Source organism: Lynx canadensis, chromosome D1, assembly GCF_007474595.2.
Source record: "Lynx canadensis isolate LIC74 chromosome D1, mLynCan4.pri.v2, whole genome shotgun sequence".
Lineage (NCBI taxonomy): Eukaryota > Metazoa > Chordata > Mammalia > Carnivora > Felidae > Lynx > Lynx canadensis.
Genome location: NC_044312.2, coordinates 73,708,313 through 73,721,856, shown reverse-complemented (window position 1 = coordinate 73,721,856; position 13,544 = coordinate 73,708,313). Strand labels below are relative to the sequence as shown.

The 13,544-nt window shown below is 45.7% G+C and overlaps 1 protein-coding gene across 1 annotated transcript in view; it reads left to right on the top strand.

Moving 5' to 3' along the window:
- ABCC8 (ATP binding cassette subfamily C member 8) overlaps window positions 1-13,544 on the top strand; it is a 78,261-nt gene that overhangs the window by 14,484 nt on the left and 50,233 nt on the right. Inside the window, exons 6-8 of the mRNA XM_030333082.1 lie at window positions 696-884; window positions 8,030-8,194; window positions 11,278-11,433. Coding sequence (XP_030188942.1) covers window positions 696-884; window positions 8,030-8,194; window positions 11,278-11,433 — 510 coding nt within the window. The remainder of the gene's footprint in view (window positions 1-695; window positions 885-8,029; window positions 8,195-11,277; window positions 11,434-13,544) is intronic.

Below are 13,544 nucleotides of genomic sequence, written 5' to 3'. Positions count from 1 at the left end.
GTGACACAGTGAACCAGGGACAAGTCCAGAACTAAAGATTCATAGGACTGTCACAGCTAGAATGGCCCTTACACCCTTGTTGTCCACATGGAGGAAACTGAGGTCCTGAGAAGGGATGTGACCCCACTGCATTCCCTCATGTCCTGTGTTCTTCCTTCTGGAGTTCAGTGACTTATAAAGGTGGGAACGTTCACCCATATTAAAGCAGAGATTTAGTGGCCTGACACTTGCACAAATTCTGTAAGTTGAGCCAAGTAGGGGTCTCCCTCTATCACTACCATGGAAACGGAGGCTCTGAGAAAGGCGCAGAACTGGCCCACAGCTGGTAGGTGGCAGAGCCGGTGTCCCAACTCCCAGTCCAGTGTTCCTTTGCTGCCTCTGCCCTAGCATGGGGAGGAGGGGTGGACACTGAGGCAGATGCAATGCAGGTGGTGACGAATGAGTGTGCCACATGCTGTGCTCATCACATGGTCCCTGACCGGCTGTGTGACCTTGATCAATCTTCTGGCCTCAGTTTCCCCATCTGAACTGTGTTGGTGTTGGGAGGGCCCACCTCACCATGCACTTGATGGTTCAGTGATTTCTTCCTGGAGTTCACCTGTCTGCAGAAAAGTTTCCCCAGGCAGCAGGAACCAGGGACTTCCTGGGAGGCCAGATTCTGCCATTCTGACCAGGCCATCGGTCTCTCTCGGCAGCAGAAGGACTCGCAGAGCACACAGGGTGCCCGGGCCATCTGGCAGGCACTCTGCCGTGCCTTTGGGAGACGCCTGGTCCTCAGCAGCACTTTCCGTATACTGGCTGACCTGCTGGGCTTCGCTGGGCCGCTGTGCATCTTCGGAATTGTGGACCACCTTGGGAAGGAAAACCGCGTCTTCCAGCCCAAGGTAGGCCATCCCAGGGGTAGAGCAGGGTATCCTTTGGAAGATTTTCCCTTGTACATGAGAATGTGCAAGGGGCCAATGTGTGTGCACTTTGACTGCACTGGGTCAGCTCCTCACACACGCACAAAGCCCTTGGCAATATCTCCCTCTAGAAGATGCTCTGCATCTGTTTAACAGAAATGCCAGGGGGCAAGCTTGTGCCCCAGGAAGATTTATGATGCCCTTGCCTTCTCTTCTTCTTGCCATCATTGCCATAATTCCTCTCCCAGTTATTAGTCATTCAGAAAGTTGTAGGAAGTACATTTGTTTACTCAGTGTCTAGGGCTTCTGTGATTTGTTGGATATGTTGGCTTAGTTTACATCATCCTAATGGACTCTAAACAACTTCACAATCTGTCTTCTTCAGTTCTGTATATCCTGGCATTCAAGGCTCTACAGGGACATCTTGGAGGTTGCTGCTGGGGGTGACAAGAGGGAAACCTCCATGAGTTTCTCCCCGCCCCCAATTCCAGATTTCACTCAAAGCTGACCCAGTTTTATGAATATGTGGGCCTTTCCCATCAAAAATTCTTTTTACAAAAGGATTCCATGTCTTTTTTTTTTAATTTTTTTTTAATGTTTATTTATTTTTGAGACAGAGAGAGACAGAGCATGAACGGGGGAGGGTCAGAGAGAGGGAGACACAGAATCTGAAACAAGCTCCAGGTTCTGAGCTGTCAGCACAGAGCCCGACACGGGGCTCGAGCTCACAGACCGCGAGATCATGACCTGAGCCGAAGTCGGCCGCTTAACCGACTGAGCCACCCAGGCGCCCCAAGGATTTCATGTCTTAAAAGTACTTGAAACTCATTGGATTAGAGATATCCAATGGCCTTTGCAGCTTTAAAGATGCTACAGACTGAAATCCATTGGACGAAAGAAGCAGAAAATCTTTGTGGGGGTTGATTTTTCCTGCTAGGGCAATGGCATCCCCTCTGGGGATGAAGGTGGGGTACTTTATTCCTTTATCTGTTTCCTTGCTGCCACTTAGGTTTAGATGGCCACAAAATGGAAAACTTTTCACGTGTAACAAGACTCAGAGTTTTATTTTCCCAGCAGGAATATCATTGTAAACTTTTAGCCACAAACAGTCTGAAAATGGTGCTGAGAATTGCTAATTAGGGACCTTAATGATTTATGACATTCCCTTGTGTAACGCTATTCATCTCCTTGGCTCTAAGATCACAGAGAGCATTTAATCCTCTGGAGGTTTATATTAAGTTTTTTAAGAGATATAATTAATCAGCTGAGCACTTCTGATCAGCGGTATGAGACACTCCAAATCTGTTTGTCTGATTTATTCAGCAAATATTTATTGAACCCTACTCTGTGCCAGGCCTGGTTTGGGCTGTGGGAATCCAGAGGCAATGGTTATGATGAGGACCATTCACAATACTGACAACCACGTCCTGACCACTTAACGCATGCACGGCTGCTTGTGGGAATTATGCATGTGTTGTCACATCTCATGCCTAACACAACCTTTTAGGGTAAATTTTTTTTTTTTTTTGGTAACAGTTTTATTGAGATATCATTCACATACCATATAACTTACGAAGTAGGTATTTTTATCCCCATTTTACAGATGAGGGACTTGAGGTGTGGAGAGGTTAGGTAACTTTCTTTAGTGTTTCTCAGTTACTTAGCAACAGAGTTGGAATCTGAACCCAAGTCTCTTTCACTCCATAGTATATATCCCCTACTATGAGGGGGTGTATACAGGGAACTGTAGGAAGAGGGAGTGGCTAACTCAGCCAGTAGTCATGGATAGCTTCATAAAGGAGCTAGTATTTGAATGGGGCCTTGACATATGAGTATGAGTTGGCCAGGCTAAGATGGGGAGATTTCTAGTTCAACACGAATGTAAGGACTCTTCTTGCTTATTTCAACCTTGATGGCTTTTGAGCCTCTGAGCTATACTTGGCCCCAAAAGAGAGAGGAAGGTCCATCTCCTCTTGTCTACAAGAGTGTTACCTTCAGTTCTAGTCTGACCATAGATGACTCCAGAATACTCTACATTGATAACCCTGTAGCAATAGGGCCTGTTGTTACTATTGGGGGGGGGGGGGGGCACAGGCCAGAGCCTTGTCAGCTTGTCCACATTGTTGTCTTCTTCCTGTGTTTCCCAAAGCTCTGGTGGGCTTCTGCTGGTGAGAGAGCTCTGAGGCAGGATGTGCCAGAGAGGTAGTGAGAACAGCACTTAGAATTTTAGCTCATCTGAACGTTAGCTTTGCGGTCTCTTTTCTCTTTATTTGTATACCAGCCCTGGGATTTACCGCCCTCTCGTTGGAATGCTCTTGTCCTGGTTACTCGTCAGTACATAAATCCCTGAGACAGATGGCTCTGCCTCAGTGGCTGCAGGCCTTATCAGATTTAATATTTGTTCCCTGCAGCCCAAATACAATCAGCAAATTACAGACACTGAAACAAGAGGTGAAAATAAATATAGTCTCCAGTGTCAGCAGGAAAGAATCCTCAACCGTGTGGTTGCCTGGGATATGGCTTAATTCTCATTTGAGCTTCTGGACCCAGAAAATGGGGCAGAGGGGTCATTTATTGAGGTCATTCGGTTCATCCCCCTGCCTCCCAATGGCTCTAACTCAGAGAGACAGGTGCTGTTCTGGTCTTTATGAACCTACAAGGACAGAAGCTCTCTAGCTACATGTGCCAGCATTTAACAACCCTCTCTGTGAGAAAGCCCTTCTTTCCACTCAGCCTCAATCCACGCTGCTGTAGTCTGCACAGCCGGACACGACTGTTTACATCATTGTCAGTGGCTGCCCTGTCCTCCCTTCCCTTTCCGGGACACTCACAGTTGGCAGGAATCACACCGCCCTTGGCATCTGCGAGGACAAACATTATCTCTTCTTTAATTCCACACTCCTGCCCCGTCTGCCACACCCCGGGGAAAGCTGGGACCCTGGCTGGGAGCAGCCCATGACCTCCCCCTCTACTGCCTCCTCTCCCACCTAACCCCCACCCACAATCTGTCACCTGCTGTGGATGCCACTGATCTGGCTGCAGGGCAAGGGAACTGGATTCATAATGAACTGCCAGCATCTGAAACCTGCCAGCGCTGCCCTAGGCCATTAGTTGAGCAGAGAAAGAACAGTCTGGGTTTGATCTGAGGGCCAAAGCTTCAAACAGCCTCTAACCTCAGAGGGGAAACGTGTGTAAGTTTGTGAGTGTACGTGTGTTTCTGAATGAGTTCTCCTGGAAACTGTTTATGATTCTATATGTATGTCCTTCTGTTTGTCCTGTGTCTCTTGGTTTATCTCTTTCCATGTGTGTCTGTGTCCCTATTTGAGTACACGTATTTGTAGCTATTGTTGTGGGTGACTGTGTAAATTTATATGCATTTCTGTGACTTTGTGATGTCAGTGTGTGGGCTGGTGTCTTCATGGCAATGTCCATGCAGCTGCTCTGGCCTGGCAGGACTTCCTTCATCTCACTAAGCCCTCTCAGCCACCAAGACTCAGCTCAGATGTCACCTCCTCCAGAAAGACTTCCTCTAATAGGGTTAGATTCCCCTCCTCTGTGCTCCCATAACATCCGGGGCTTGCACCATCAAAAACCCCTTGTCTCTTTCCCAACTTGACCCTGAGTCCCCTACGACAAGAACTGCATTATCTGACCTCCGGGTGCCCAACACCCAGCTCTATGCCTGACATTCAGGAGGCACAGGAGAAATGATTCTTCAGGGAATCATATAGAAGTTGCCACATATTGAGTGCTTATGCTTACTAGATATTTTTAGCTGCATTGTTATGTTAAATTCTCACAACAACTCTGAGTAGAAACCCTTAATGGCCTCATTTTACAGTGAGGAAACTGAGGCTCAGAGAGTTTGAAGAACTTACATAAAGACACAGTGGCTAATATATAATGATCTAGGACTCAAACTCAGATGTGGCTAACCTCTAAATCCAGGCTCTAAACCACCATGATAACTGGTTATAGATGGATGGTTGGGTACATTGGTCCATGAGTGTTCAAAGATAGTTGTCATTGTTTTCACCCAGGGTCTTCCAGGGCTGGGACCTATGGGCAATGCATCTTCTGGTTCCCGCCAAAATAAGAAGCAAAAGCCCATGTGATCCCTCTCCATTAAGCTCTAGAGAACAAGGGAAGGAGGGCTTTCCAGTCATATCTCTGGCCAGACAAGGATAATGAGGGTCAGAACTATAGAGTCAAGGGTCCTAGGTTCTAGTCCTACCTGTGCAATGAACCCAGCTCAACTGCAAAATGGAGAAATGTAGGGGCGCCTGGGTGTTTGTTGAGCTTCCAACTTCAGCTCGGGTCACGATCTTGCGGTTTGTGAGTTCAAGCCCTACATCGGGCTCTGTGCTGACAGCTCAGAGCCTGGAGCCTGCTCTGGATTCTGTCTCCCTCTCTCTCTGCCCCTCTCCCGCTCACACTCTTTCTGTCTCTCTCAAAAATAAACACTTAAAAATGGGAAATGTATAACTTCTATAACAAGTAGATGGGAAGGAAGAGCATATACACTGATTGATTTAAAATATGTATTGAGCACCCCCGGAAACAAACACAGTTTCTTTCCCCGAGAGCTTGTGAAAATGTGGGACGAGGGTATCTGATCTTCTGAAGCATTTAACTCCCACCAGATGTCATGTTGCAGGTCCTTGGCCTTTCCTCTCTAGCCTTCAAGGTGCTGGGCAATGTCAGTGCCCTCACACCCATTTAAACCTCCCCAGTGCCTGCCTTCCTTGGGTAGTAGTGCCTCAGGTCTCTTTGGCTAGTTTAGTTCCCACTTCTTAATAAAAACTTAGCTATTCTGGGCTCCATATCATTTATGTCTCTCTTTGAAGAGAGATCAATAATGTCCTAATGACTTATACCTACAGGAAGATTTTCATTTTAATAGGCCAAGAAATTCTTGATCCAAAGAAATATAGTTTCTGACCCTGTGGTGTGTGTGTGTTATGGGGGGAAGGGGTCAAGGTTTTGCCTTTAAAGCTGCAAAAAAAGAATTTGTTGTTTTGTTAAAAATGTGAAAATGATGAGTGTATTTAACAAATGCCACCCGTACTCTCACCAACATACGTGATCAGTTGACTTTTCTAGTCCTCATTTTCCAGCCTATGTGTTTTCCGATCATTGTGACATAGCACATGCATGGCAGTCCTTGCTGCTTGAGAGCTTTTGTGATGATTAGTGTTCTTGAGTGTGTGGTGTTCCCATGAGCATCATACCATACCTAACCATTCTCTGTGGTTGGACATTTGCATGGCTTTTCAGACTCTCCCCTTGCTGTAGTCCAGAGATAGAATACTTTTTTCACATACAGCTATTTCCTGGTGTGAAATTATTTCCTTTGGGGTAAATTCCCATGATGTGCTTTGTTGCTTTAACATAATGGACTCCATTCTCCAGAGCTGGGTCTCTGCAGAAGATGATAGAACCTAAGAATTCCAAAATATGTTGGATAGGACCAGGCTTTCCCAAACCCACATGCCTTCTTTTTTGACTGAGAACCAGCCAAGTGGCCATGTTTCTGTCCCCCACAAGTCATAAGCTTGTAGCTGACAATGGGAGACTCAAGGTCAAAAGGCTGGATAAGGCTTTGGTAGTACATCTAGGGTCGTAGTTTTGGCATCACACAGGTTCATGTTCACATGTTGTCCCTTATCAGCGTGTGACCTTGAACCAGCCACATAGCCATGCTGAGACACCATTTCCTCATGTATAAAATTAGGCTCATAATGGCATTCTTCTCATTAGTGTATTATGAGAATGGAGTTCTGTACCTGGTAAATATTGTATCCTGCCTGTAGGATACAGGTCTCAACCCCTGCAGCCTAATTTTAAGGTCCATTTTGCTGCCTCCAGCTCACCCCCACCCTCTACCCTCTCTTTTCTCCTTCTGCCTTTCCCTCTGGTTCTTTGACAAATGAGACAGAGTCAGGGGTTCAGGCCTTGGTAGGGCCTTCCTCTATGAGACCTCAGTGGTCTCTCTATGTCTACTTCCTGCTTCCTCTCTCTGTGTCTGTGAAAAGCCTCCTTTCCCACAGATCCAGGGAGAGATGATAGATGTAAGCTCCATGAAGCAGGGCTGGTTTAGAAGGCCCAGATCTTTTCTACTACCATTCGATAGCCCTGTATCCGAGATCCAGGAATTTCTGACTCTAGGAAAAAGACTCCTTTTAGAGTTCTGACCCCTTGGAACCTGATCCTGGCCATAGACATGCCCTCAGCCTCCTTCTCATCACTATGTTCCCACCACCCTTTAGCCTGCAGCAGCTCCTATCCCCTTTCAAATGGCTTTTGGAGTTCAGGGCAGAGCCTCAGAAAGGGGAGAGAGTGCTGTCTTCATGGAAACATTGATGTGGTTCTGCTGGGGAGCAAAGGTTTAATCAGGATCAAAGTTTTCCTGGGAGTTATTGATGCTGAATTTGGAAACAGGCATGCTGTTGTTTCCTGGTATCTTTAGCAACAGAGTCAAAATGTTTGGTTTTTCCCAGTGCTTATCATCTGAGATCTTGCTAGAGGTGCAGCAAGAGGACCTTCAATTTAAAAGGACGTCCCGGGACCCCACGAGGCTCAGGGGCTTCTAAAATCTTCTCCAGCCTATTATAGGTGATGACTTTCCATCTCGCCTGGGAGCACTACAGTTTTCCCATTGGTCTTTCTTCCCCAGAAATTTCTACAGGGCAGGCTGTCGGTGAGTGTAGGACAAGACCTCAGCTCATTCCGGTTTTTTTGTAGCAGAGAACACACGTTGTGGGATTTGTTCAGGCAGTTCTGGTTTTGGCTGCTCTGTGATTTGCTCTATTTATTCTTGTTCCATTCAGAGTGATCTCCCCTGGGCCTGGTGGCCACAAAGCTGAGAGTCATATTTATGGGCATGAGGTTAGAACTGGGCCACATTCTGTTCTCCTAAGTAGGATGATAAAGAGGGGATAGGGCACCCCTCCCTGTGGCTAGAAGAATATTTAGTTGGATTTATTAGTCTAATTTCCCTCATAAACAGCTGCATAAAGCTTTGCAAGCATGGAGGGTCTTATAATAATGGCCACTGTGGCACAGTAACAGGTGCTAATGGCGGTCATTTTGCTAGCAACGACAGCCACCTCTGAATTCTCTTTCAGACGCAATTTCTCGGGGTTTACTTTGTCTCATCCCAAGAGTTCCTTGCTAATGCCTACGTCTTGGCCGTGCTTCTGTTCCTTGCCCTCCTACTGCAAAGAACATTTCTGCAAGCATCCTACTATGTCGCCATCGAAACTGGAATTAACTTGAGAGGAGCAATACAGGTACTTTTTGCAATACAGGCTAATTATGTTTTCACTTAGCAGTAAGAACCGCGTTATTCATCCTCATGGGCACTTAAGAATAATTCCGGTGTGAGTTTATCTTTTTGTTGCCCTTTAGCAGTGCTTTGAAACAATAACCATTGACAAAGAGTACGTGTAGGAAGAGTGGAAAGTGCCTTGGGCTGGACTTAGGGCGTGCAATAGTTCTAGCCCTGGTTCTGCCTTGCACGAGGTCTGTGATGTCACCTGCTTGGCCTAGAATGGGACAGATGTCACTAATGGGTCACCACATTCTTTCCAGCTGAATGCACATGCAGTGTCAGACTCCTTCCCCAGATTCTGTCCCAGGGGTCTGCTACCAGTCTTCTCTGGGTGCAAAAAAATAAATAAATGAGCTTGACTTACTGGGCCTAGAGAGCCTCTAATGTCTATTTGAGCTCTTAAATCTTGGCCCAGCAAGATTTGTTTGAACTCTTAAACCTTGGACCTAGTCCCTTGGATCTAGGTCCTTCTTCCTTCCCCCTGTGGTTTCCTTCCCAGAGTGGGTTTAAAGGGTGATCAAAATCAGGAAGGATTCAGGGCACTTTTAGGCAAGGCAGTGACGAGAGTTGTCCAAGCCCTAGTATTCTCTTTAGAATTTTGGTTCAGCCATTGGAATGGGGAGACCCAGTGAGATGGTGGTTTAAGTAGGACAAAAGTTTGTTTTCCACACACAGTCAGGGCTGCTGTGGCAGCTGCACACTTGTCAGAGACCCTGGCTCCTTCTGTAAGGCTGCCAGCCTGCTCATGTGCCTTCTGCCCCATGGCTTCAGATGACTGTTGACATTGCCAATGCTGGGCCTACACTTAAACCAGCGAGAGAAGAAAGATGGGACAAAAGGAGGGAATGCTGCCTTCTTTTAAAATCATAATGCAGAAGCTACACATGTCCTTCTTCACCCCATCGATGAGAAATTGGCCACGTGGCCACACCTAGAGAGGCTAGAAAGTGTGGTCTTTGTTCCTGACAGCCATATATGCCTTGCTAGAAATTCTTCTCGTGAAAAGAGAAGAATGGGTCTCTCATGAAAAGAGAGAATGGATATTGGGAGACAACTAGCAGATTCTGCCATACCCAGAAATTCCCATGAAGTCAGTAGAACACTCAGAAGTTGTGACTAAATCCCAAAGCCACATCACACTTCAAGACAGAAATATTTCTCATTTCATTATTAACATTGACTGGTCCTTGGGAGCCAGGATCAGAGGCTTTGCAGAAAAGGGACTGAGAGGAGAAGGGTATGACCTGGGCTGGGGATCCTGTCAGAGTCCAAACTCTGGTTATCTTAGTACAGGCCATGTGAATGGTGCCCCCTGGAGTTGTGCACAGATTGTGCATCTGTACATGACAACGCTGCCCATCCCCAGTGGTTTTTCACTGAGAAAACAGAATCATTTCCTCATCATGTGAGAGTGGTGGAAAGAGCCCAGGAAAATACAAGACCCTCTGAGATTCACGGGGGCTCAAAGCTAGGAAGAACAAAGTCATTTCTCAGTTCAGAAAACCTCTCTGAAAATCCCAGCCTCTGCACAGACTCTTCCATTGACTGGCAGGCACATACCACCATAGACAACAGCCAATTTTGTAGTCAGTTTTGTAATTAAATCTTTCTACTTGTAGGTCATAAATTACACACTAGCCCAGTATTTTCCAATTACGCTAAAAGAGCCAAGTATGGTTTTTAAATGGATTAGCATGTAATTGTTCTTATCAAACTGTCTGAATCCAGGAGAGCTAAATTCATATGCCACAAAAAGAAACTGCTGGTATTAATTATAAAACAAATTAGAAGAACAAACCTTTTTTTCAGAGATTTACATAAAATTGTAGATAAAGGTCTACATCTTCATGGGTTTGAGAAGAATGACAGTTCTTGAATGAAAAGTTATTAAACCCCATGCTTGTATTATATATAAAATTTGTGGACATAAACCAGCTATCAGTCAATTGTGGATTTCTGTGTATCCTAGTCTTTACTTAATAATGCTTTATTTGATAGATTACTCTATGTTCCTACTTCACTAAAACTAAATTTACTATTATTCTTTGAAGACTGATTTCACATAACCTGGGCCATGCCTAGATCTGTCCAAAAATGTCATTGCCATTATTTTAAACTGTACCCATGGTGTATATAAACTCAAAAAAGACATATGATAGGTTCATGCTTTAAGCAGACCTGATCCACAAGAAAGCTTGGGTTTCACAAAAGATGAATTTAGGACTGGGAGTCCACCTGACAACAGAATGCACAATAGAATTTCATTTAAGAGGAGGCATCCCTAGGACGTTGAAGACAGAAATGCATTTCTCCTTGTTTAAGAGCACATAACTTGAAAATTGCCATGTTTCTAGGAGGCACGATCACTCTGCACACAGAGCTTTTAGGATCAGAGCCCACAGGGAGCCATTTCCATGGCTGCTCCCCATCTGCCCTGAGGAGACAGAACAAGGTCCTCTGGGGGCAGGACTCCCATGGTGGTGGGGCTGATCGATACTTGTATGTCATGTCTCACAAAAGACCTTCCCAAGCTGATCCCTTGTTTTGTTTCAAGGCTCAGTTAAGACAAGACACGGCCTCCAAACATACCCCTCTCCTGGTTGAAGACAGCCACATTAGAACAGACAGCTGCCCCACTTTATCATTTTTATGAAGTGTGTTCTCCACTGGCCTCTGGCAAACCAAGAATACAACAGGACACGAAGATCACTTTTAAGATTTAAGAGCTAATTAAGTCCTGTCCCCAAGGGAGAGGTCTTGCTTTGCTGGGGAAGTAGCTTGCCATGCTGGCAAGGATTCCTCATGTGAATGCTGCCTTTCTGAATTGCTTGTTCTGTAATCAAAGGCCTTTGCCTCTCTGAGCCTTAGTTACCTCATTTGTAAAATTGGAACCACTAATGCAGTGCCCCCTTACAAAGCTGCTCTGGGGCCCCGTGGAGGAATGTCTGAGAAGGCACTGGCATATTGTAGACGCATGGCATCTGGGAGACGGATTAGAATGATGATGATGACAAATGTGAAATACTCTGCTCTCATTTCCAGACCAAGATTTACAATAAAATTATGCACCTGTCCACCTCCAACCTGTCCATGGGGGACATGACAGCCGGGCAGATCTGCAACCTGGTTGCCATCGACACCAACCAGCTCATGTGGTTTTTCTTCCTGTGCCCAAACCTTTGGGCCATGCCAGTACAGGTAAGGGGTGTGTGTCTGGGGTGGGGGTGAGGGGCACAAAGTCAGAATCTGCTGGTACATGCCCAGTGACTAGGGGCTCACCATCTTCCATTCCATGTTTGCCTGCACCTTCCACACCCTTGGGGTCTCCATGGTGTGTACCCCTGGCTTCCAGTACTCGCTCACACTCTGTAAACAGTCTAGCTATCTCTCTTGTCATTTAGGCTCTCAAAAAGCAGCCAACCTTAAAAAAAAAAAACTAGGGGTGCCTGGGTGGCGCAGTCGGTTAAGCGTCCAACTTCAGCCAGGTCACGATCTCGCGGTCCGGGAGTTCGAGCCCCGCGTCAGGCTCTGGGCTGATGGCTCAGAGCCTGGAGCCTGTTTCCGATTCTGTGTCTCCCTCTCTCTCTGCCCCTCCCCCGTTCATGCTCTGTCTCTCTCTGTCCCCAAAATAAATAAACGTTGAAAAAAAAATTAAAAAAAAACAAAAAAAAAACAAACAAAAAAAAAACTATGGGATAATCATATGTGGAACATTTTTGCAGACATTAAAAGTTATGTTACAACAAAGTACTTAATTATACTGAAAAGTGTTCATGATGGATGTTTAAGCCAAAAAGGTTACAAAATAGTACATGCAGTGAGCTTCACACTAAATTGGAATACATGTACATGTACACATTGGCACAGACTCACCCAGAAAAAAGAACTAGAAGGCCACATGGTGGGGTTACGAGTGACTTTTATTTTCTTTATGTGTTTCTAAATTCTCAAGTAAGCAAGTGTTGTTCTTGAAGATCAAAAACATGATTATTTCTAAAGCCAAACAACCTTTGGGGATGGTTCTGAAGGAGGTGCATTCTCCCCCAACGATAGCAGGAGAATCCTTGGTGTGGTTTTCCTGACTCCTGGTCTGGTCTGCTCTGTCTCTCATCTGGAGCTTTGACCATGGACTTGGCTTCACTCTGGTGAATCCCAGAACCCCTGCAGGCTCCACAGAGGCTGCCTGGTATAGAGGAAAGTGCCTGGACTTTGGTGAAACCAGTTGATTCAAATACTTAACCTGTCTGAGCCTCAAATTCCTCGTTTATGAAAAGGGGATGATTCCTACCCTCTGGTGTTGCTATGACGAGTCAATTAGACGATGTAAGTAAAGCACCAAGCAGTGTGCCTGGCCCAGAGCAGTCACTAAGTAAATATCAGATCCCTGGAAATTGCAGACTTTGGTTTGAGTGAGGACTTTACCAGTTCAGAATCAATTGCTTCTTAGGACGCAGATTCCACAAAACTTAATCTCAAGTGATTTTTTATTGGTCTTTCTTACCTGTAAAACTTATATTTGAAAGACTTTAAAGGAAAATAGAACAGAGAGTCAGCTAGGCATCTTGATGGGGACGTAGGACAGGGAATCTGATGGTCCTTTTTATGGGGACAGCCCTGTATGCCATCCCCCATTACCACTTATCCATGTCTAGGCCACCGTCCTCCCCCCAGCTCTACCAAGATGGATTGGTGACTACAGAAGCTGTAGAAAGGGGCACCTGGGTAGCTCAGTTGGTTAAGTGTCCTACTCTCGATTCCAGCTCAGGTCCTGATCTCACAATTCATGAGGTAGAGCCCCATGTCGGGCTCCATGCTAACAGTGCAGAGTTTGTTTGGGATTCTCTCTCTCCCACCTTCTCTGCCCCTCCCCCACTCATGAGAGTTCTCTCTCTCTCTCTCTCTCAAAATAAATAAATAAACTTTTTTTAAAAAAGAAGCCATAGAAGGGCCTGGAGAGTTCATCTAATATAGTTACCAGTCTTTTGTCCACAAGAACACTTTCTATTATGTCCCCTTAAACAGCCTCTTTTGAAAGACTTTGTCCACCAAAATCTTCATTAAGATTTCATTTGTCCACCAGATTATCATTACTACTATTTACAACGTTTATTGCACGTACATCATTGCTAACAACGCTAATACTAATAACCCTTGCCCCAGGGACACCTGGGTGGCTCAGTCAGTTAAGCATCCAACTTCATTCAGCTCAGGTCATGAACTCACTATTCATGGGTTTGAGCCCCACATCAGGCTCTGTGCTGACAGGTTGGAGCCTGGAGCCTGCTTCCAATTCTGTGTGTGTGTCTCTC